Consider the following 21,712-nt stretch of genomic DNA (forward strand, 5'->3'; position numbering starts at 1 on the left):
CCCTGAGATAGGTGTTTGGTCTGATCCAGCACTGCTGCTCTTATGTTCTTCTATACTTATGCCTTCAGAAAATGATCAGATTTAATCCTATTTTCATCACCTCCCAGAAAAGAATTTTCTTTTGACATGCCCGCATCATTCATATATATATATATATATATATAGAGAGAGAGAGAGAGAGAGAGAGAGAGAGAGTGACTCAATCATTTTTTAGAAGAACAATGCAATTGTAGACATGTCTACTTTGAAGTATGTCCCATTGAATTCATTGGGCATACACCCAGGTAAGTGGGTATAGGATTGCAGTGTTACTAGTTCTTTTCCAGAACCAAGTTTCCTTAATAGTTTGGATGACTCATTTTAACCATATTTGTATCATTGTCCAGAAAATATCAACATTTACAAAGACAGGATGGAAAACAGCCTCCATGTAGCAAGTTATCTTCTCACATAGCTGTCACATTTAGAGCGGCTGATTATGAGGCTTACCACAATCATATACTGAGTTTCCAAACCATTATTGTCAAAAATGTTTTCAGGGGTCTCTATGTGGACAATGCTGAAGACCAGCACTGAAAAAGCTTTTGTGTGTGAGCCCATTTATTCATACAGAAACCTTTTATGGCATCTTTCACCAATGGTTTCAAAATGGTTAATGATAAAACGAATGCAAAACAAACAAAAAAACAGTTTAAAACAATCCAATAAAACAGAACCAACTAAACACCACCAGCAATAAAACAGCAGAACAACTGTAGGTAACAACTGAAGACACGCTGAAACAAGATCATCTTGACTTGTTTTGTGCATTGCCGGAAGGGAAGGTGCCAACTTTACAGCCTGTGGAAGGGCATTCCGGAGCCTGGATTGACAACCAAGAAGGTATCTTTAATCCTACTGAGCACTGGCTCAGACTAAGCCTAGGTTTCCATCTTCTTGCCACACACTCCTCTATCATTGACAGTAGCTGTGCCTTCACTCTGGTTCAAAATGGGAAGGGAAGGGAACTTGGTTCAGAGGAAAAAGTAAACACTATCCTGTCACACTTAATCCTTCCAGGGAATTTCATCTGGAAAAGTTTTCTTTCTCTCAGAATAACTTTACTGTAGGCAACATTTTTATCTTACCACTTGAGTTCTACATCTCCTGCAAAAGGACTCCTTAGGGGGCTCTGTACATAAAGAGAGGACACATTTTGTAACCCCTGTTGTCTTCTAACAGACATTTTTGCCATGTTGCTAGAAAAGAAACTTCACAGCACTGAGCAATGGGAACTGATCTGAAAATTTATCATTTTTCTTTTCTTTAGGTTAGAGCTGAGCTCCAGTTCTGGTTCTCATCCTGTGACATTCACATAGTATAACACATTTAATCCAAGTGAATTAATTTGGAATAGTTTCTTTAGAATATGTAGGAATGATTTTCCTAAATTAATTAGTTTTATTTGGAATGGGTTTCCTTCCATAGTCACCAAGTCAAATTACCTGTTTGTAATAGGTCCTGGAGGAAAATTCTGGGAGTGCCTTGGACTGCAAGAAGATCAAACCAGTCCATACTCCAGGAAATAAAGCCAGACTGCTCACTTGAGGGAAGGATCTTAAAGGCAAAACTGAAGTACTTCAGCCACATAATGAGAAGACAGGATACCCTGGAGAAGATGCTGATGCTAGGGAAAGTGGAAGGCCAAAGGAAGAGGGGCCGACCAAGGGCAAGATGGATGGATGATATTCTGGAGGTGACGGACTCGAGCTTGGGGGAGCTGCGGGTGGTGACGGCCGACAGGAAGCTCTGGCGTGGGCTGGTCCATGAAGTCATGAAGAGTCGGAAGCGACTGAACAAATAAACAACAACAAAATAGCAGGTCTAAGAGATGAATTTGTTGTTCAGTCGTTAAGTCATGTCTGACTCTTTGTGACCCAATGGACCATAGCACGCCAGGCCTTCCTGTCCTCCGCTCTCTCCCAGAGTGTGCTCAAGTTCATATTCATTGCATCGGTGATGCTATCTAGCCATCTCATCCTCTGCCGTCCCCTTCTCCTTTTGCCTTCAATCCCTCCCAGCATCAGGGTCTTTTCCAGTGACGTTTCTCTTCGCATTTGGTGGCCAAAATATTTGAGCTTCAGCTTCAGTATCTGTCTTTCCAATGAGCACTCAGGGTTGATTTCCTATAGGATGGACTGATTTGACCTTCTCCAGCACCACAGTTCGAAAGCATCAATTCTTCGGCGCTCAGCCTTCCTTATAGTCCAGCTCTCACAGCCATATGTTACTGCTGGGAAAATCATAGCTTTGATTATGCGGACCTTTGTCAGCAAGGTGATGTCTCTGCTTCTTACTATGCTGTCTAGGTTTGCCATAGCTTTCCTCCCAAGGAGCAAGCATCTTTTAATTTCATGGCTACAGTCACCATCTGCGGTGATCTTGGAGCCCAAGAAAATAAAATCTGTCACTGCTTCCATTTCTTCCCCTTCTATATGCCAGGAAGTGATGGGGCCAGATGCCATGAGCTTAGTTTTGTTAATGTTGAGTTTCAAACCAGCTTTCGCACTCTCCACTTTCGCCCTCAACAAGAGGATCTTTAGATCCTCTTCGCTTTCTGCCATTAGGGTGGTATCGTCTGCGTATCTGAGGTTGTTGATAATTCTCCCGGCAATCTTAATTCCAACCTGTGATTCATCCAACCCGGCATTTCTCATGATGTACTCTGCATATAAGTTAAATAAGCAGGGCGACAATATGCAGCCTTGTCGTACTCTTTTCCCAATTTTGAACCAATCGGTTGTTCCATGTCCGGTTCTTACTGTTGCTTCTTGTCCCTCGTACAGGTTTCTCAGGAGACAGGTAAGGTGGTCTGGTACTCCCATCTCTTTCAGAATTTGCCGCAGTTTGTTGTGATCCACACAATCAAAGGCTTTAGCATAATCAATGAAGCAGAAATAGATGTTTTTCTGGAATTATCTTGCTTTCTCCATGATGCAGCGAATGTTGGCGATTTGATCTCTAGTTCCTCGGCCTCTTCGAAACCCAGCTTGTACTTCCGGTAGTTCTCGGTTCACACACTGCTGAAGCCTAGCTTCTAAGATTTTGAGCATAACCTTGCTGGCATGTGAAATGAGCACAATTGTACGGTAGTTTGAACACTCTTTGGCATTGCCCTTCTTTGGAATTGGAATGTAAACTGAACTTTTCCAGTCTTGTGGCCACTGTTGAGTGTTCCAAATTTGTTGACATATTGAGTGCAGCACTTTAACAGCATCATCTTTTAGGATTTTAAATAGCTCAGCTGGAATACCGTCATCTCCGCTAGCTTTGTTGTTACTCATGCTTCCTAAGGCCCACTTGACTTCACTCTCTAGGATGTCTGGCTCAAGTTCAGTGACCGCACTATCATGGCTATCAGGGACATTAAGATGTTTCCTGTATAGTTCTTCTGTGTATTCTTTCCACCTCTTCTTAATCTCATCTGCTTCTGTTAGGTCCCTGCCTTCTTTGTCCTTTATCATGCCCGTCTTTGCACAAAACGTTCCCTTGAGATCTCCAATTTCCGTGAAAAGATCTCTAGTCTTTCCCATTCTATTCTTTCCCTCGATTTCTTTGCATTGTTCATTTAAGAAGGCCTTCTTGTCTCTCCTTGCTATTCTCTGGAACTCTGCATTCAGTTGGATATATCTTCCCCTTTCTCCCTTGCTTTTCATTTCCCTTCTTCCTCAGCTACTTATAAAGCCTCCTCAGACAGCCACTTTGCTTTCTTGCATTTCTTTTTCTTTGGGATGGATTGAGTTGCTGCCTCCTGAACAATGTTACAGACCTCCGTCCATAGTTCCTCAGGCACTCTGTCTATCAGGTCTAATCCCTGAAATCTATTTGTCACCTCCACTGTATATTCATAAGGGATTTGATTTAGGTCATACCTGAATGGTTTAGTGGTTTTCCCTACGTTCTTCAATTTCAGCCGGAATTTTGCAAGAAGCAGCTCATGATCTGAGCCACAGTCAGCTCCAGGTCTTATTTTTACTGACTGTATAGAGCTTCTCCATCTTTGGCTGAAAGGACATAATCAATCTGATTTCGATATTGACCATCTGGTGATGTCCATGTGTAGAGTCATCTCTTGAGCTGTTGGAAAAGAGTGTTTGCTGTGATCAACATGTTCTCTTGGCAAAACTCTATTAGCCTTTGTCCTGCTTCATTTTGTACACCAAGGCCATGCTTGCCTGTTATCCCGGTGATTTCTTGACTTCCTACTTTAGCATTCCAATCCCCTATGATGAAAAGGACATCTTTTTTTGGTGTTAGTTCTAGAAGGTGTTGTAGGTCTTCATAGAACCGATCAACCTCAGCTTCTTCGGCCTCAGTGGTTGGGGCATAGACTTGAATTACTGTGATGTTGAATGGTTTGCCTTGGATTCATACTGAGATCATTCTGTCATTTTTGAGATTGTACCCCAGTACTGCTTTTCCCACCCTTTTGTTGACTATAAGTGCTACTCCATTTCTTCTAAGGGATTCTTGCCCACAGTAGTAGATATAATCGTCACCTGAATTAAATTCACCCATGCTTGTCCATTTTAGTTCACTGATTCCCAAGATGTCGATGTTCAATCTTGCCATCTCATGTTTGACCACCTCCAGCTTACCTTGATTCATTGACCTTACATTCCAGGTTCCTAAACAATATTGTTCTTTACAGAATCGGATTTTCTTTTCACCACCAGACACATCCACAGCTGAGTGTCCTTTTGGCTTTGGCCCAGCCGCTTCACTCTTTCTGGCGCTACTTGGAAATTCCCTCTGCTCTTCCCCAGTAGTATATTGGACACCGTCCAACCTGAGGGGCTCATCTTCCGGCGTCATCTCTTTTAGCCTTGTGATACGTTCCATGGGGTTTTCTTGGCAAGAATACTGGAGTGGGTTGCCATTTCCTTCTCCAGTGGACCACATTTGGTCAGAACTCTCCTCCATGACCTGTCCGTCTTGGGTGGCCCTGCACGGCATAGCTTATGGCTTCACTGAGTTACGCAAGCCCCTTCGCCACAACAAGGCAGCGATCCATGAAGGGGAAGAGATGAATACTTAACAAATAATGTCCTTTTTTTTCTTTCTTTCGGGTCATTCAGGTTGTGCTGAATATGCATTTGTGAGTAACAGTGGGGATTTGGGGGGTTCTCAAAATGCCCCCCTCCAAATCCCTTCATTGTACTTTGTGTGTGTGTGTTTATTCTTTCACTGTTCACAGGAGTTGTTTCACCCTTTGGCTGCTGTTTCTGCATCATTTTCCCTCTTCATGGCCCTCTTCCTTCCCCCAAGTGATCCCAGTCCCCAGAGTTGATGCAATAAATGTGACAGTGCCGCTTAGCCAATCAGATTTGACTTTCTGATAGTATCACACAGACAATTCAGAATGAGGGCAGAAAGCACTGCCCTCACTCTGACAAGCTGTCGGAGAGAAGCCATGCTAAGAGCATTTTCGTCTCTCACCACACAACAAAGGTGCTTTGTGCAGGGGACCAAAAGTATTTACAGAAAGTGATCCCCCCTCCCAGGACAAGTTTTGGCTCAATTAAGCTAAATGATGTAAAAAGTATCAGAGCACCAGGGCACTATTGTCAATGTATTTCAGTCTCCCTTTGGTCTCCTGTGAGACAATTCACAGCAAAAAAAAAAAAACCTGAGTTTGCAACCCAGTGTATACTCAACAGGGAATCACAACCAATCCAAGCTCTCTGATGGGTACAGTATGATTGATTCCAATTTTTCCCACTTTTCCTCTAAGGAGCTCAAAGTGGTATACATGGTTTTCTCACATTCCTGTTATAACCTCACAACAGCCCTGTGAGGTAGCATAGGCTGAGAGATAGCAACTGGACCAAGATCATCCAGTGATCTTTGTGGCTGAGTGGGGGTTTGAACCTGGATCTCTCTGGTGTTAGTCCAACACTCTAACCATTACATCACATTGTTTCTCAAATTCATGTGAGCCCATGGTATATTTATGATGCATATACCCATGGTATATTTATGATGCACCTGTTTTCAAGTACCTGCTTGATACATTCACCCTTTTCATTTGGGAGGGGTAGGATAGTGAGGGTTAAACTGAAAACATCAGAAAATCGTTATGCGTAAATAATAGGCCCATAACCCTACAGCCAGGGCTGAACCCTTGAAGGGCCTTGTTACAAATGGGTTCTCTCAAAGATTTGATGGGATTTTAAAGCCTACAAATCTTGGCTTTATATTGATAAGACTTCACTAAGCAGCAGAAAGTCATGATCAAACAGACATTTATTAAAGTCGGTGGGAAATGAAGTTACAATCGCTCATGAAAAAAACTGAGGTTTAAAAAAAGTACAGTACTGAATGTGCAAAGATATGTTAATTATATGATTTCATCTTTATTTTAGGATACAAAACAATTACCTAGCCTTACAGAGAATTAATCAAGAGCTAGAAGACAAATTGTACAGGATGGTAAGTACAGGGGGCTGTTATATTGTTATTAAATATATCTTTTAAGTAATATATTAAGTATATTCTTCAAACGCTGATGATGTTGAAGCAGAACTGGCTTTGATGAACTTTGCATTGAAGCTATGACTGTGCAATCCTAAGGGGGTTTAATCAGAAGTAAGCCTTACTGAGTTCAATTGGATTACTCCCTAGGAAGAGCAGTTACGATTACAACTGACAGTCTGATTTCATAACTAGGAAGGATTCTTCCACTCCGGGCAAGAAAATGTTTTGGGTCCCAGGTTTGAATCCCTGTCACACTTTTTGAAAAGGATCTTGCTTAGCAGGGCTAGGGAACGACATCTCTCTGTTTAATCATAGCAGACCGTCCCGGATGAGATCTTTATTGTTTATATAGTGCTATCAGGGTGCAAGTAACTGTACAAGCTACAAGAGGACACTCCACTCCAAGGAGCTTACAATCTAAAATTTCGACACAAGGAAAACAGGGAAATGGGAGGGAAGTGGAAGCGGGGCTAAGAAGGGGATGGATGTGTGATTATTTCAGTTGGATGTATTTTATGTATTATTTATTCATTACATTTCTAATTCGCCCAATAACTAATGCTCTCTGTACTTGGTGTTAGTTACAGTGCAGACTGGGAAGCAAGCAGTTCTGCTAAAGCAGGGGTGGCAAGGCATGACCTGCAACTGCTCCCCCCTGCAAGCCCCGACCAGCCCCTCCTGCCCCCCTGCTGCCATTTACCACTACAGAGCAATAAGTCGGTCAGATTTAGCTTGAGAACAAGCTAAATTTGACCTATATGCCACTCCATTGTGGTTTGCCACCAAATTTCAGCGGCAAACTGCTGACTATTTCTGCTACCACAGTGCCCTGCGGAATTCTCTGGGGCAGCAGCAGCCAGGAGTGTGGCCGACATGTGTGTGAGGGAGTGAAAATGGTCCCCGGACACACACACACACCAGAAGTAGCCCACCTCTGTGCTAAAGCCTTCATGGAAAAGGTGGGATTTGAGGAGGGGTTTGAAGGAAGAGACGTGGCATCACACAGGTGTTGTGGGAGGCAGTTCCAAGCATTCAAGCCAGCAAGCGAGAAAGGGCAAAGTGTTTGGGGAGAGCCCGAGACCAGGTTCAAACTCCTAGCTCATCCATAAAATTCAATGAATTGCCGCTCTGCAAAATGAATTGTCCCGTGCAAAATGAATTGCCCATCTGTGAAATGAATTGTCCACCTGTGAAACTGCCCATCTATGCAATGGGAACAGCGGTGATCTACCATACTGGACTGTTGTGCGGGCAAACAATATAAAAACCATAACCTTACAAGTGGTTCAAAAGACAAGAAAGAAACTTCTAGGGTGTGTGTGTGTGTGTGTGTGTGTGTGAGAGAGAGAGAGAGAGAGAGAGTATTTAATGAAAACTTTCCCCCCTAAATTTTATTCTCATTAATTTAGCATAAGGCACATTCAGATTTAGCGTCACCACACAGTTAGAATGCCTGCTGTGCCATTAAGCAGGATCATACAAAATAGTAGACCTTTCTCTACACTGGGCAAGATCTCCAGCTGGTGTGGAGGAGAAACCTTACCATTTTTAACAAAGCAACTCTAATTAGTATGAACTAAAGAGCCTACTGTGCAATATTTCTAGAACTGAACTAAGGGTACACAATTGAGGAGCTCATCTGTTCCTTCCCTGTACTATAGAGCAGACGGAGGGGCCCGGGGGCCCATAGACTTGTTTGGGTTGTCTTTTTTGACACCTGGATCTCACCATTTGGCCAAGCGTACATTCTGAAATCCTGAAAACGTTCACATTTTGGAAATGAGGTGTGTGACAATGCATGTACATATTGATCGACAGCTAAATGTGGGAAAGTGTGGCTGGGTTATAGGGAATGTCATACTGAAATGGATATTTCAAAACTCCTTTTGATGAAGAGATACATGCCACTGGGTCTCCTAAGAATGGCTCTCAGGTTTGGCGGACATGCTTGCTTGTTGCAATGATGTCACTTAGGGCACCTATCCTATGCCTTCTGTGCCTTCAGTTGTAATGTTGATGTAATATGAGACACAGTATCAAAACATTGGTGTTCTCAGGTTTTACGGAATGAAGAGCATAATCCGACACAAGTTTACTCAGAAGCCAATCCCACTGAGTTCCGTGAGACTTACTTCCAAGTAAGCCTGGTGCAGGCTTCAGGCTTGCACTGGGTACATGGTGGAGTTTTTCTGTGGTGGGCAGCAACCCTGGAATAATGCAACAGCTGCCCATGGGTTATTTGAGTGTTGCTGCCCACCCAAAACAAGCCATGCTGCCCAGGTTCAGAGGACCTGACCAGCCACAGCAGTGTGAGTAATGAGCCTGGTGCATACAGTGTCTGCAGCAAGCCACGGTAGCACTTTTCAGCCGCTGTGATGATGGCTAAATCTACACTACTGCTTTATAGTGATCCTAAAGTGCACTGATAACTGTTGGGCCATATTGCACATTTGACATACCACTTTTGTAGTGTTATTTCCTGCTTTTTATTCCATATTATCCAAAATATTGCAGCAAATGTCATTGGGCTTCTTCACATGGAGCTTTTATCCTACTATTGAGATTGCTCACTCACGGAAGCTTGCGGGTCCTTTCGATGACATCATCCAGGGCATATCCAGAGGTATTTCCTGGATATTCCATCTCAAAAACATCCGGAAATAATGAGCTATGTATTTAAGCTGGGATGTTGTGCCATTAAAACAGCCACTAGATGGTGCTGTTTCATTGAGTTTTATGGAACCTTGAAAATTAAACGCTTCCCCGCTCAGCAGTGACGTAGTCGCCACTGTAAACATGGAAAGTCTCCACAACAGGAGGACTGAGGGGTTTTTCTTTAATGTAAAGGCAGCCATTGTGTGTCCTACGAGGTATAAATGTGCAAGGGGGAGATAGCATTACCATGATGGGATCATAATGATACGACATAAGGTGTAGATCTGGCCAATGTGAACTGGGCCATTGTCTAATTTGGTCAAGAGTCAACTGTGTTATACAGATGTTTACATAATGTTCCTTTTTCATATTTATGTGTATATTACACAGCAGCTGCGGGGACCACTTGATCCCAAGGTTGCTTTCTCACCACACAGCAGATCCACGTCAGTAGATTGCTGCAACACCATTTTAAGCGGTCATGGAAGTGATGCCCAGTTTCTTATCAGGCATATCACAGGGCTAAACTAAATGTTCAGCTAATCGTGCATGGTGGAGCTATGCAGGATAGTCTTCCTTATTATCCTGCAAGCGTATGTGGCCCTGATTCGGATCAGGACCACGGCACTCCAGGAGGGTGGGTTGTTAAACTTTCCTCTCCCCCCCCCCCGGGGGGATGTTAAGAACAAGAAAAAGCAGTCTCCATTGGATGTGGAATTTTGGGGAGGGGGGAAAGGGGGAAGGAAGTTCTTACCCCACCCCTCCCACAGTGCCAGGTTCCCAATCCAAATTGGTGCTGCACAACGCTTGTAGGAGAGTAAGAAAAACTATCACGTATAGCTCCACTATGCATGATTAATCAGATGTTTAGTTTGGCCCACGTCTGGTTGCTAACTACAACTAGCAGCAATCCAGGGTAGAAGGCTTTTTAGATATTCTCTGATTGGCGTGGGAGAAAATGTGTGGGCAGCAACAATCACGCCGTTACAAGAATGTCTGTTAGACGGTTCACAGAATTTTTAAGGGATTTTCATTAATGTTAATGATAAGGGTTGGAAACCTTTAAACCTCTTGATCTAAATGTGAATGAATGTTCCTGGTGTAACTTCTATGGGGGTTCGTGTTTTAAGATATCAGACATGTTTTGTGCTTGCAGTGATGGTTATGATTTGAAAATCTCCTGGTTTTTAAAGCCATGTGCATTGTAGTTTTTTAAATACCACATATATTACTTGGGCCTTTTGAAGAGATTGTATTTTTTTCATTTCCTGTCTAGTTGTCTTCTCAGTATTCGTTCCTAGGATTGTTCTTTCCAGTACTTTAATATTAAACTTGCTATCTGCCATAGCAATTCTACATCATTTATAATGTCCGTACTTGCATTCTGTCTTTGAGACTTAATAAGAGCATCTTAAATTACCTTGTCCAGGGGTGTGACAGGGTTGTTGTTATGATAAATCCCTGGAGGATTTTATTATACATTGTTTTATGGCTTGAATCCTTGCTTCATATAACAGACATAAACTATTCTGATGGATTTGTTTTTAAGGTGATTTGCTAGGTAAAAAAAAAAAAGTTTTCAGCTCAAAATATGTTGGGACATTGAATGGCGCTGCCCATTCCTGATCTGGCCATGGTGACACATGGCCTAGTTACATCTCCTTCGGATTACCGCAACACTCACATGCTCTGCGTGCCTTTGAAGACTGCTCAGAAACTTCAGCTGGTTCAGAACGCTCCAGCCAGGCTGTTGACTGGAGCCAGTTATAGGTAGCCTATGACTCCTAGGTTACAACAGCAGCAGGGGCTGCTGGTCTGTTTCCAAGCACAATTCAAAGTGCTACTTATGACCAGTGTAGGCTCCAGGTTTTGAGGGCCCTTGGGCAAGACACCCTCCATGGGCCCCCTCCCTCAGTGAGCCTCCCTTCTCACCGCCATTGCCACCAGCTGCTCTTGCTGTCCCTCCTCTTTCTCATCATTGCTACCACTTGCTTGCTTGACAGGCAGAGAGCCAATGAGGAAACAGGCAGTGGCATCTGCTGCTCCGCCTTCTCACCATCACCGTTGTCTGGGCCAGAGCAAAAGGAAGGTGAACAAACAGGTTGCAACGGTGAAGAGGAGGAGCAAGTCCAGGGGTCTTGTCAATGGGCCCCTGCTGGGGTGTGGGCCCTTGGCAGGTGTCCGACCATACCTACCCTCATGCCAGCTCTCGTTACAATGTATAAGGCCCTCCGGGGCTTAGAACCAGGTTACCTGAAGGACTTCCTTCTCCCATACAAGCCTGCCTGGCTGTTGAGACCTACTGGAGAGGCCCTTCTCCCTAGCCCTGTTCAGGTAGTCAAGACAACGTGGATAGTGGGATGGGTGCGGGCACACTGGCCCCACCCCTATGTCTCCAGGCCCTGCCCCGTCAGTCCAGACCTTGCTGTGTCAAACCAGCAAGATCTGAAAGAGAATTCTGCTTGCGTTCGCTTGAATGCAAATAGACCTCCCAGTGTCATCAGGAAGCCTGGTAAAGCAGGGTCTGCAGTTGTGCAGGGAGTTCTACTCATAACCAAGCAAATGCAAATGGAGCTCCCTTTTCCACCAATGGCAAGGTCCAAACTGAGGGGGCAGGGCCAATCTGCACAGCCCACTTTGAGCCCAGGATGCACTTTGAGCTCAGGATGCACTTTGAGCTCTCGGTCATTCTCATGAATGCCTGAACAGGGCTTCTATCTTGTCAAACTCTCAGTGCATTTGGCAGGAACTCAAGAAAGGTTTTTTTCAGTGGCTGCGCCGACTTTGGGAGTCGAGTCTAGTCCTCTTGTTGATGGCTAGGTGAGCTGGCAGACAAAAAAAGTCTTTTATTTAAACAGCTGTTTGTCCTATAGTGCATGGTTTTCTCTGTTGTTCTGCATTTTAATCTGCATTTTAATCTGTATACACCTTGAGTGCCAGACGGGGCACAAATCAAATAAATAAATAAATAAATATCTAAATTTAACAATGTTTTAACTGGCTGCTATATTTCTATGCTCTTACTTGATTTATAGATGGTTTTATATTGTTTGTTGTGTTACTTATTGTGGATTTTATTTTCGTTATCCATCTTGGGCATATTTTATGGAAAGGCAGGGTACAAATGTAATAAATATGTAAATAAGCTAAAATGAAGAACTGCTTTCTGCACCCAGTTGAATCGGGGTTTGGTACATCGGTATGTGAAGACTGATCCTCTTATGGAACTCTAGATCATTATGGCATTAGAATTTATCTTTATCCTTTGGTATATATATAGGCGCTGCAATTTGCCCCCAAGCCATATCATATGGGAGGATCTACTAAAAAAATGAATCCGCCAAGTCTGAGGGTGGAACTACCTGTTCTATAAGCAACCTGGTGCTGCTACTGAAAATGGCAGCACCATGTCAAGTCATGTAAGTAATAGCAACGTGGTGCTGCTGCTGAAAATGGCAGCACCATATCACATTCCTGCCTTAATAGTTACTGCCGAATTATCTCATGTTCTTTTGTCATTGTTCTGAAAGTTTCCCCCATCTGATCCACATCACTGTGTGCCACACTAGTGGGCTTCGGGAAATGCTTGATGTATTGACATCAGGTAATAATAGTTTATGTGATGGAGAGGGAAGGGAGAGCTCCACATGGGGTTTCAGTGGCTGCCCCAAGTTTCCTGCTGGGAAGAAGGGAAAGTTTTGTTTGGTCCATTTGTAGATAAATTTGCAAATTTCTTCATAAACTGGAGAGAAAGAACTTCAGATTTAAATAATCCAAATTTAGAAGAACATATCCACTCTATCTTTTAGAATGTGGTTGTCAGGGTGGACACTGAGCCCATAGAATCCCAGAGTAGTTCTGATTCTGAGGAAGAGGAGTCACTCCTGGAAGAGGAGCGCGCTCCTCTTTCCCAGGGCCCACAGCCGACGGAGATTCCTCCCACCAGCATTCCTAGCTTAGATAGCAGTCCTGGGAGTGACAGAGCGCGGGAAGCAGACTTGATGGACGCGCGACGCCGACGCAGAGAGTGGCGCCAAATGGAGGATGCGGAAAGGAGGCGTAGTGCCTGGTTGGCGCGCAAACAACGGCTGCGCCCAGAGGCTCCAAGGGAAAAGGGGAGGGACTCTCCCTAGCCCTTAAGTTCAGGGGTCTGCCAGTGATTCCCTTTCAAACGGGGACCAACTGTTCCAGCGTAGGGCATAGGTACTGTGCTGCTCAGATCTAGTTGCTAACAGTAGAGTTGTTAAGTTGTAAAAGAGGAATAAAGCTTTGAAAAGAATCCCTTTGTCTGTGTCTGGACTTGTCTACTGGATTAGACTGAGAGAGGCCTCCAAGGAGCCCTTGACAGTGGTTTCCCACCCTAATACACAATCACATGATGTGGCTATCTTCTACCTCCATCTGAGGAACAAATGCACATAGGAAGCTGCTTTTTATTGAGTCAGACCGTTGGTCCACCTTGTTCAGTGTTGTCAACACTGACTGGCAGCAGCTGTCTAGAGTTTTAGGCAGGAGTTTTTCCAGTCCTCCCAGGAGGTGGCAGTGACTGAACATCGGACCTTCTGCATGCAAAACAGGTGCTCGACCACTGAGCTAAAGCCTCTCCTTAAACAACTCCCAACCTTTTAAGGGGAACACAGTTTCCCCTTAAATTTTTAAGATTTAGAAGAATCTGTTCTTTTAAAATGTTTTAACTGTTTTAATTGTGGAGTTTTATTCTTTTACCTTGTTCATCTATCCAAAATCTTTGATGTGGAGCCTATAAATTTATTTATTTATTTATTTATTGCATTTATACCCCGCCTTTCTCCCTCTCGCAAGGAACTCAAGGCGGCTTACATTATCCTCCTCCTCACCGTTGTATCCTCACAACAACAACCCTGTGAGGTAGGTTGGGCTGAGAGTCTGTGACTGGCTCAAAGTCACCCAGTGAGCTTCCATGGCCAAGTGGGGACTAGAACCCGGATCTCCCGGCTCCCAGTCCGTCACTCTCACCACTACACTACACTGGCTCTCTAAATATTGTAGATAAATAATAAATAAAACACCATTTCAAAAATGATTTGGGGGGATTTCATCAAAAACCTCCTCCATTAAGAGCCAAGCATCTCTGGGTTCTGCTACAACCAACCAACTCTACCTGGATGTCATCAGAAAATACACATCACCAACCGCTAGAAAAACGAGACAGGCTGAGTTGGCTCTAACTTTCCTTGCCTTTGAGTTGCAACTCCTCTATGGAGTCTATATTTAGGTCATCCCCATTTAACGTTCACAGGGCATAGTAACATTTTTGAAAGCTCTTCTCAGAAAAGAAATAGTAAGAGAAATACTTTAAATCACTCCAACAGCTCAAAGTCAACTTCAAAGTTATCATCCTTCATAGAGGAACAAAAATCCACCAGGTCTGCCAGCTTGCCACTGCAAAGTGTCTGGCCAGCTTTCCTCCTCGCTCCTATGTGCAGAACTATGGCTAAAATTCCAGAGAGGGCACAGATTTCAGATGGGACCTGAATCTCCAGAATCAAGGGCAGAGCTGCTGAGTCACTGGGTGGACACTATAGCAAACACAAATCAGTTCCACCAGTAAATCAGTAAATAAGAACTGCTTACATGGGGTCAAGTCAAAGCATCCAACACCTTATCCAGCATGGCCACCCAGGAGCGCCTGGGAAGTTAAAAAGCCAGTGTGGTGTAGTCAAGTGTTGGACTGGGACTTGGGAGATCCTCATTCTAATCCCTACTTGGCCATAAAGCCTCCTGGGTAAATTTATGCCAGTCACCAACTCTCAGCCTAACCTACCTCACAGGGTTGTTGTGAGGATAAAATGGAGGAGTAGAACCATGCAAACCATTTTAGGTTCCATGCAAGAGGAAAAAAAGGTGGGATATAAATGTAATAATTAATCAAATAAATTTAAAAAGCAAAATGGAGTCCAACATTTATTTCTGTCCAACAGTATTCAACTTTTTCAGTCAAGAATTTTCAGCCACACTCCCACTGGAAGCTAGTGATGGGAGAATCAGCAAGGACGACGCTTCTTGAGGTTTTCCGAGTTCCACCTCGAAGGCTGGTCCTCTGCATTTCATTCCCAAATAGGGATGTCCATCATGTCCGCTTTGTGGTTTTAATTTTGTGAACTGCCCAGACAGCTTCTGCTTTGGGCAGTAAGTAAGTAAGTAAGTAAGTAAATACATACATAATACATACATGGGAAAATCTGTCCTCTTTAGGGCCCGGCAGATTCCGCAATGCCCCAGCTCGGCTTGCCTTTGCGAGCCGAGCTGAGGATTTGATCCCGAAATCCAGGAACATTTCTCTTCAGGGGTTTTCTTCCATAAACATGATGTCCCGCAAACTACGGCCTCCTGCCCTGTCACCACTAGCGACGACAGGGTAGGGAGGAGTGCCACCAGGTGGATATCGGGCCAGAGTCCGAGGGGCTAAGCCAGCAAAAGCCCACCAAGCTCCACCCCCAAACAAATTCCTCCAAAATCCCTATTCCCAAATGGGAGTGTTGTTGTTGTTGTTATTCAAACAGGAAAAGTGTGTGGTTAGGTGGGCATTTTTTAAAGCCTCCACCCAAATGCATACTTTCCCCTCATTGACTCATGTGTGAAAATGGGGAGGGGGCTGTCATTCAAAATGCACTTCTTAACGGTGCACATTCTTCTAACAAAGACATTTCACGAACGCGAACGCAAGCTCGGGAACATGCGAGCTTTGCCCAAAAAAATGTGCTCACATATGCGAGCGAGGCGGGTTCTGATGTTTCATGAACTGAAAAAAATTATCTTGCGTCCCTACTGGCCACCGCTCACTAGCAGTGATGTCATGAGATGGTCTTCTCCTGTAGTTTGACTCCAGTAATCGGGTGCATAATACCGCCTCTGAAAATGGAGGTTGCATTGAGCTGTTGCGTGACTAGTAGACGTTCATAGATGTCTCATTAATGCCACCTGAGCCACTTCTGGTAAGTCCAGAAGCTCATTATCTGTTGAGTGTAGGACTTACTTCTCTCTGACCAGAATCTTCTGCTGGTCAATTTTATTAGGTGAACTTAATGAGATCTAGTGTTATAAGAAAAAAAAAATCTTTATTCACTCTCTTCCCAGATTTCATGATTTGATGATGCTCCTTGTGGATCCTTAGCAGCCCTGGTCGCAAAGTCTATGGGGAATAAAACCCTTTTCTAGAATCCACATAGAGGGCCATTGCTTTACTTGGGTCCCGCCTCTATGTCACAGGATGGTTGGCGGGGATTTGTGCCACTTTAAACATCTCTCTGGGGGAAGCCTATCCCAAAAACAAACGTTATGAGATCACAGAATTATGGAGTTGGAAGAGGCTTTGGAGGTCATCTAGTCCAACTTCCTGCTCAATGCAGGATCGGCAGCTTCAGCATCCCTAGCAGATGGCTTCCCAGCCTCTCCTTAAATACCTGCAGTGAAGGAGAGCCCACTACCTCCCAAGGCATTCTGTTCCACTGCTGGACAGTTCTTACCATTAGGAAGTTTCTCCTAATATTTAGCTGAAATCTGCTCAGTAACTGGGGATGGGGTGGGAATGAAGTTTCCCAGCAATAACAAATGGTTGCAAGCTGTCCCTATTGTAATGTAAACTATTTGGGGGTGGCTTGGTCTAGAATGGACAATTCAAACCCATTAGCTTTACAAAAGTCTTGCTTCTGGTGGAGGAGAGAACTGCTAGAACAGGCTTGTTGTCATGGATCAACACAGCTGCCTGCATTTTTGGACACTCCTTGGTCCAAAAAATTGCTTCTTTAGAGCTCTGGCTGGTTCTCACTGAAACCCAGAATGGATTCACAGCCCAGCTGAAATCAGAGCCACCAGCCTCCACTGAAACACACTTTGGATGCAGGAGGTCCCAGGTTCCATCTCCAGCATCTCCAGGTAGGCCTGGGGAAGTCCTTTGTCTCAACTTCTGGAGAGCTGCTGCCAGTCGCTGTAGACAATACTGGGCGAGATAGGCCACTGCTTTGACTCCGTATAAGAAGTATAAGGTTCCCGTTTCGAAGCATGCATGTTCTGTTTGTGAACTACCTTTGTGTTACCTTGAGGACAATTTGCAACTCAACCCACATTTCCCATTCCACCAAAACAACTAAGCCATGGTGTGAGAAATGTTAAAGCAGGGGTGTTGGACCTCAGGCCCATGGGTCAAACCTGGCTTACTTGGGCTTCCAATCTGGCCCTCCAGGGTTTGCAAGATGATCATGCCATTTGGTGGTTTCCTGGCTTTTGTTTTGCATGGTTTCTTCCCCCATTCCAAAAGCTTGACATTCCACTCCTAAGTGTCGGGTTTTGTCAGCAACTGCTTTAAGCTAAAAATAGGGATGTTGTGGGTCCCCGATTCTGACCGAGAATCTGGCAGAACCCCCCTGCCAGTACCGCCAAACCTGCTCGCCAAGCCCCTGCCCGCCCCCTGCCCACACTCGGCAAGTGGCCTGAACTCACCTTGGTGGCCTCGTCAAGCTCTGCGGTCACCATTTTTTGAAAAATAAAATGGTGATCGCAAAAATTAGGACATATGTATATGCGTGAAAATGCACATTTTTGCAAAAATACACATTTTGTGCATGCACAAATATGAGCATCAATGAATCAAGGTAAGCTGGAGGTGGTCAAACATGAGATGGCAAGATTGAACATCGACATCTTGGGAATCAGCGAACTAAAATGGACAAGATTGGGCGAATTTAATTCAGCTGACCATTATATCTACTACTGTGGGCAAGAATCCCATAGAAGAAATGGAGTAGCGCTCATAGTCAACAAAAGAGTGGGAAAAGCAGTACTAGGGTACAATCTCAAAAACAATAGAATGATCTCAGTACGAATCCAAGGCAAACCATTCAACATCACAGTAATTCAAGTCTATGCCCCAACCACTGAGGCCAAAGAAGCTGAGGTTGATCGGTTTTATGAAGACCTACAACACCTTCTAGAACTAACACCAAAAAAAGATGTCCTCTTCATCATAGGGGATTGGAATGCTAAAGTAGGAAGTCAAGAAATCACCGGGATAACAGGCAAGCATGGCCTTGGTATACAAAATGAAGCAGGACAAAGGCTAATAGAGTTTTGCCAAGAGAACACGCTGATCATAGCAAACACTCTTTTGCAACAGCACAAGAGGCGACTCTACACATGGACATCACCAGATGGTCAATATCGAAATCAGATTGATTATGTCCTTTGCAGCCAAAGATGGAGAAGCTCTATACAGTCAGTAAAAACAAGACCTGGAGCTGACTGCGGCTCAGATCATGAGCTGCTTCTTGCAAAATTCCGGCTGAAATTGAAGAACGTAGGGAAAACCACTAAACCATTCAGGTATGACCTAAATCATATCCCTTATGAATATACAGTGGAAGTGATGAATAGATTTCAGGGATTAGACCTGATAGACAGAGTGCCTGAGGAACTATGGACGGAGGTCCGTAACATTGTTCAGGAGGCAGCAACTCAATCCATCCCAAAGAAAAAGAAATGCAAGAAAGCAAAGTGGCTGTCTGATTAGGCTTTATAAGTAGCTGAGGAAGAAGGGAAATGAAAAGCAAAGGAGAAAGGGGAAGATATATCCAACTGAATGCAGAGTTCCAGAGAATAGCAAGGAGAGACAAGAAGGCCTTCTTAAATGAACAATGCAAAGAAATCGAGGAAAACAACAGAATGGGAAAGACTAGAGATCTCTTCAAGAACATCGGAGATCTCAAGGGAACATTTTGTGCAAAGACGGGCATGGTAAAGGACAAAGAAGGCAGGGACCTAACAGAAGCAGATGAGATTAAGAAGAGTTGGAAAGAATACACAGAAGAACTATACAAGAAACATCTTAATATCCCTGATAGCTATGATAGAACTTGAGCCGGACATCCTCGAGAGTGAAGTCAAGTGGGCCTTAGGAAGCATGAGTAACAACAAAGCTAGCGGAGATGACAGTATTCCAGCTGAGCTATTTAAAATCCTAAAAGATGATGCTGTTCAAGTGCTGCACTCAATATGCCAACAAATCTGGAACACTCAACAGTGGCCACAAGACTGGAAAAGGTCAGTTTACATTCCAATTCCAAAGAAGGGCAATGCCAAAGAGTGTTCAAACTACTGTACAATTGCGCTCATTTCACATGCCAGCAAGGTGATGCTCAAAATCCTACAAGCTAGGCTTCATCAGTATGTGAACCGAGAACTACCGGAAGTACAAGCTGGGTTTCGAAGAGGCTGAGGAACTAGAGATCAAATCGCCAACATTCGCTGGATCATGGAGAGAGCAAGAGAATTCCAGAAAAACATCTATTTCTGCTTCATTGACTACGCTAAAGCCTTTGATTGTGTGGATCACAACAAACTGTGGCAAATTCTGAAAGAGATGGGAGTACCAGACCACCTTACCTGTCTCCTGAGAAACCTGTACGAGGGTCAAGAAGCAACAGTAAGAACCGGACATGGAACAACCGATTGGTTCAAAATTGGGAAAGGAGTACGACAAGGCTGTATATTGTCGCTGTCAGGAGCACCCTAGCGGCCTCTTTCAGTACACTGCAATAGCCAACTCAAGACACAGACAAAAGGATTCTTTTCAAGGCTTTAATCCTTTTACAACTTAATGACTCTTTCAGATGCTATTCACCAGCGACTAAGCAATGAACAGCAGAGTAGCCTATGCTCTGGGTAGGCAGTTGGTCCCCGTTTGAAGGAGAATCACTTGAAGACCCTGAACTTATGGGCTAGGGAGAGATCCTCCCTCTTTCCCTTGGGTCCACAGGACGCGGCCGTTGCTTGCACGCCAAATGTGGGCTACACCTCCTTTCCACGCCCTCCATCGCTCGTCGCTCCCTGCGTCTGCGTTGAGCGTCTAGCAAGCCCCCCTCCTGCACTTTCTCATTGCCATGGTCACTATCTATCTCAGGAATGCTGGCAGGAGGAATCTCTGCCAGCTGCTGTGCCTGTGAGAGATGAGCTGGCTCCTCTCCCATGGATTGCTGATCCTCCTCTGAATCAGAACTGCTCTGGGGTTCTATCGGCTCAGTTTCCACCCTGACAGTCGCCCTGCTTATTTAATTTATATGCAGAGTACATCATGAGAAACGCCAGGTTGGATGAATCACAGGTCGGAATTAAGATTGCTGGGAGAATTATCAACAACCTCAGATACGCAGATGATACCATCCTAATGGCAAAGCGAAGAGGATCTAAAGAGCCTCTTGTTGAGGATGAAAGTGGAGAGTGCAAAAGCTGGTTTGAAACTCAACATTAACAAAACTAAGATCATGGCATCTGGCCGCATCACTTCCTGGCATATAGAAGGGGAAGAAATGGAAGCAGTGACAGATTTTATTTTCTTGGGCTCCAAGATCACCGCAGACGGTGACTGTAGCCATAAAATTTAAATACGCTTGCTCCTTGGGAGGAAAACTATGGCAAACCTAGACAGCATAGTAAGAAGCAGAGACATCACCTTGCCGACAAAGGTCCATATAATCAAAGCTATGGTTTTCCCAGTAGCAACGTATGGCTGTGAGAGCTGGACTAAAAGGAAGGCTGAGCACCAAAGAATCGATGCTTTCGAACTGTGGTGCTGGAGAAGACTCTTACGAGTCCTCTAGACTGCAAGGAGGTCAAATCAGTCAATCCTAAAGGAAATCAACCCTGACTGCTCATTGGAAGGACAGATACTGAAGCTGAAGCTCAATTATTTTGGCCACCTAATGCGAAGAGAAAAGTCACTGGAAAAGCCTCTGATGCTGGGAAAGATTGATGGCAAAAGGAGAAGGGGACAGCAGAGGATGAGATGGCTAGTTAGCATCACTGATGCAATGAATATGGACTTAAGCACACTCCAGGAGAGAGCGGAGGACAGGAAGGCCTGGCGTGCTATGGTCCATGGGGTCACGAAGAGTCGGACACGACTGAACGACTGAACAACAACAACAAAAATGTGCATTTTCATATGTACGCAAATATGCACATTTTTGCAGTCACCTTTTTATTTTTCAGAAAATGGTGCCCATGGAGCTCGACAAGGCCACCAGGGTGAGTGCAGGCTGCTCACTGAGTGTGGGAGAGACTCAAGCACAGTCCGTGGACTGGCGGTTGGGGGCAGGGGCTGGGAGGGCCCAGCCAGGAGAACCTGGACAGGCATGGGTTCACACATCCCTAGCTAAATACACTAGTATTTTTTGGTATTTTGGCCCAGCCCCCTTTGCCTTTGGTCCCAGCCCGCACTGGAATGTGGCCCCTGAGACTGTCTGCAAAATTGAAGTCAGCTCTTAGGTTGAAAGAGGTTCAACACCCCTGCAGTAAAGTGGTCACCAGGAGCCAAACTGCGCACAGGGACATACTAGCTGGGGTTGCTCAGATTGGCCCAAACATCCTTGGGAACTCGAAATGTTTGCTCTGCGGGTGAAGCTTTGAATCCGTCTTCCACTTTGCATAGGATATTATGGCACAGTAGCAGTCTCTAGTCATAACACATTATGCAACTGCATTCTAGCTGGAGGGGAAGAGACGGAACTAA

General features: G+C 44.5%; 1 protein-coding gene across 1 annotated transcript in view; it reads left to right on the forward strand.

Annotated features, from left to right (window-relative positions):
* The window catches only part of BEGAIN (brain enriched guanylate kinase associated), a 168,127-nt gene that overhangs the window by 30,678 nt on the left and 115,737 nt on the right, over window positions 1–21,712 (forward strand). The window contains exon 5 of the mRNA XM_084843477.1: window positions 6,405–6,471. Coding sequence (XP_084699603.1) covers window positions 6,405–6,471 — 67 coding nt within the window. The remainder of the gene's footprint in view (window positions 1–6,404; window positions 6,472–21,712) is intronic.

Source organism: Heloderma suspectum, chromosome 1 (genome assembly GCF_057233095.1).
Source record: "Heloderma suspectum isolate Gila_16-S chromosome 1, 16-S_ref, whole genome shotgun sequence".
Lineage (NCBI taxonomy): Eukaryota > Metazoa > Chordata > Lepidosauria > Squamata > Helodermatidae > Heloderma > Heloderma suspectum.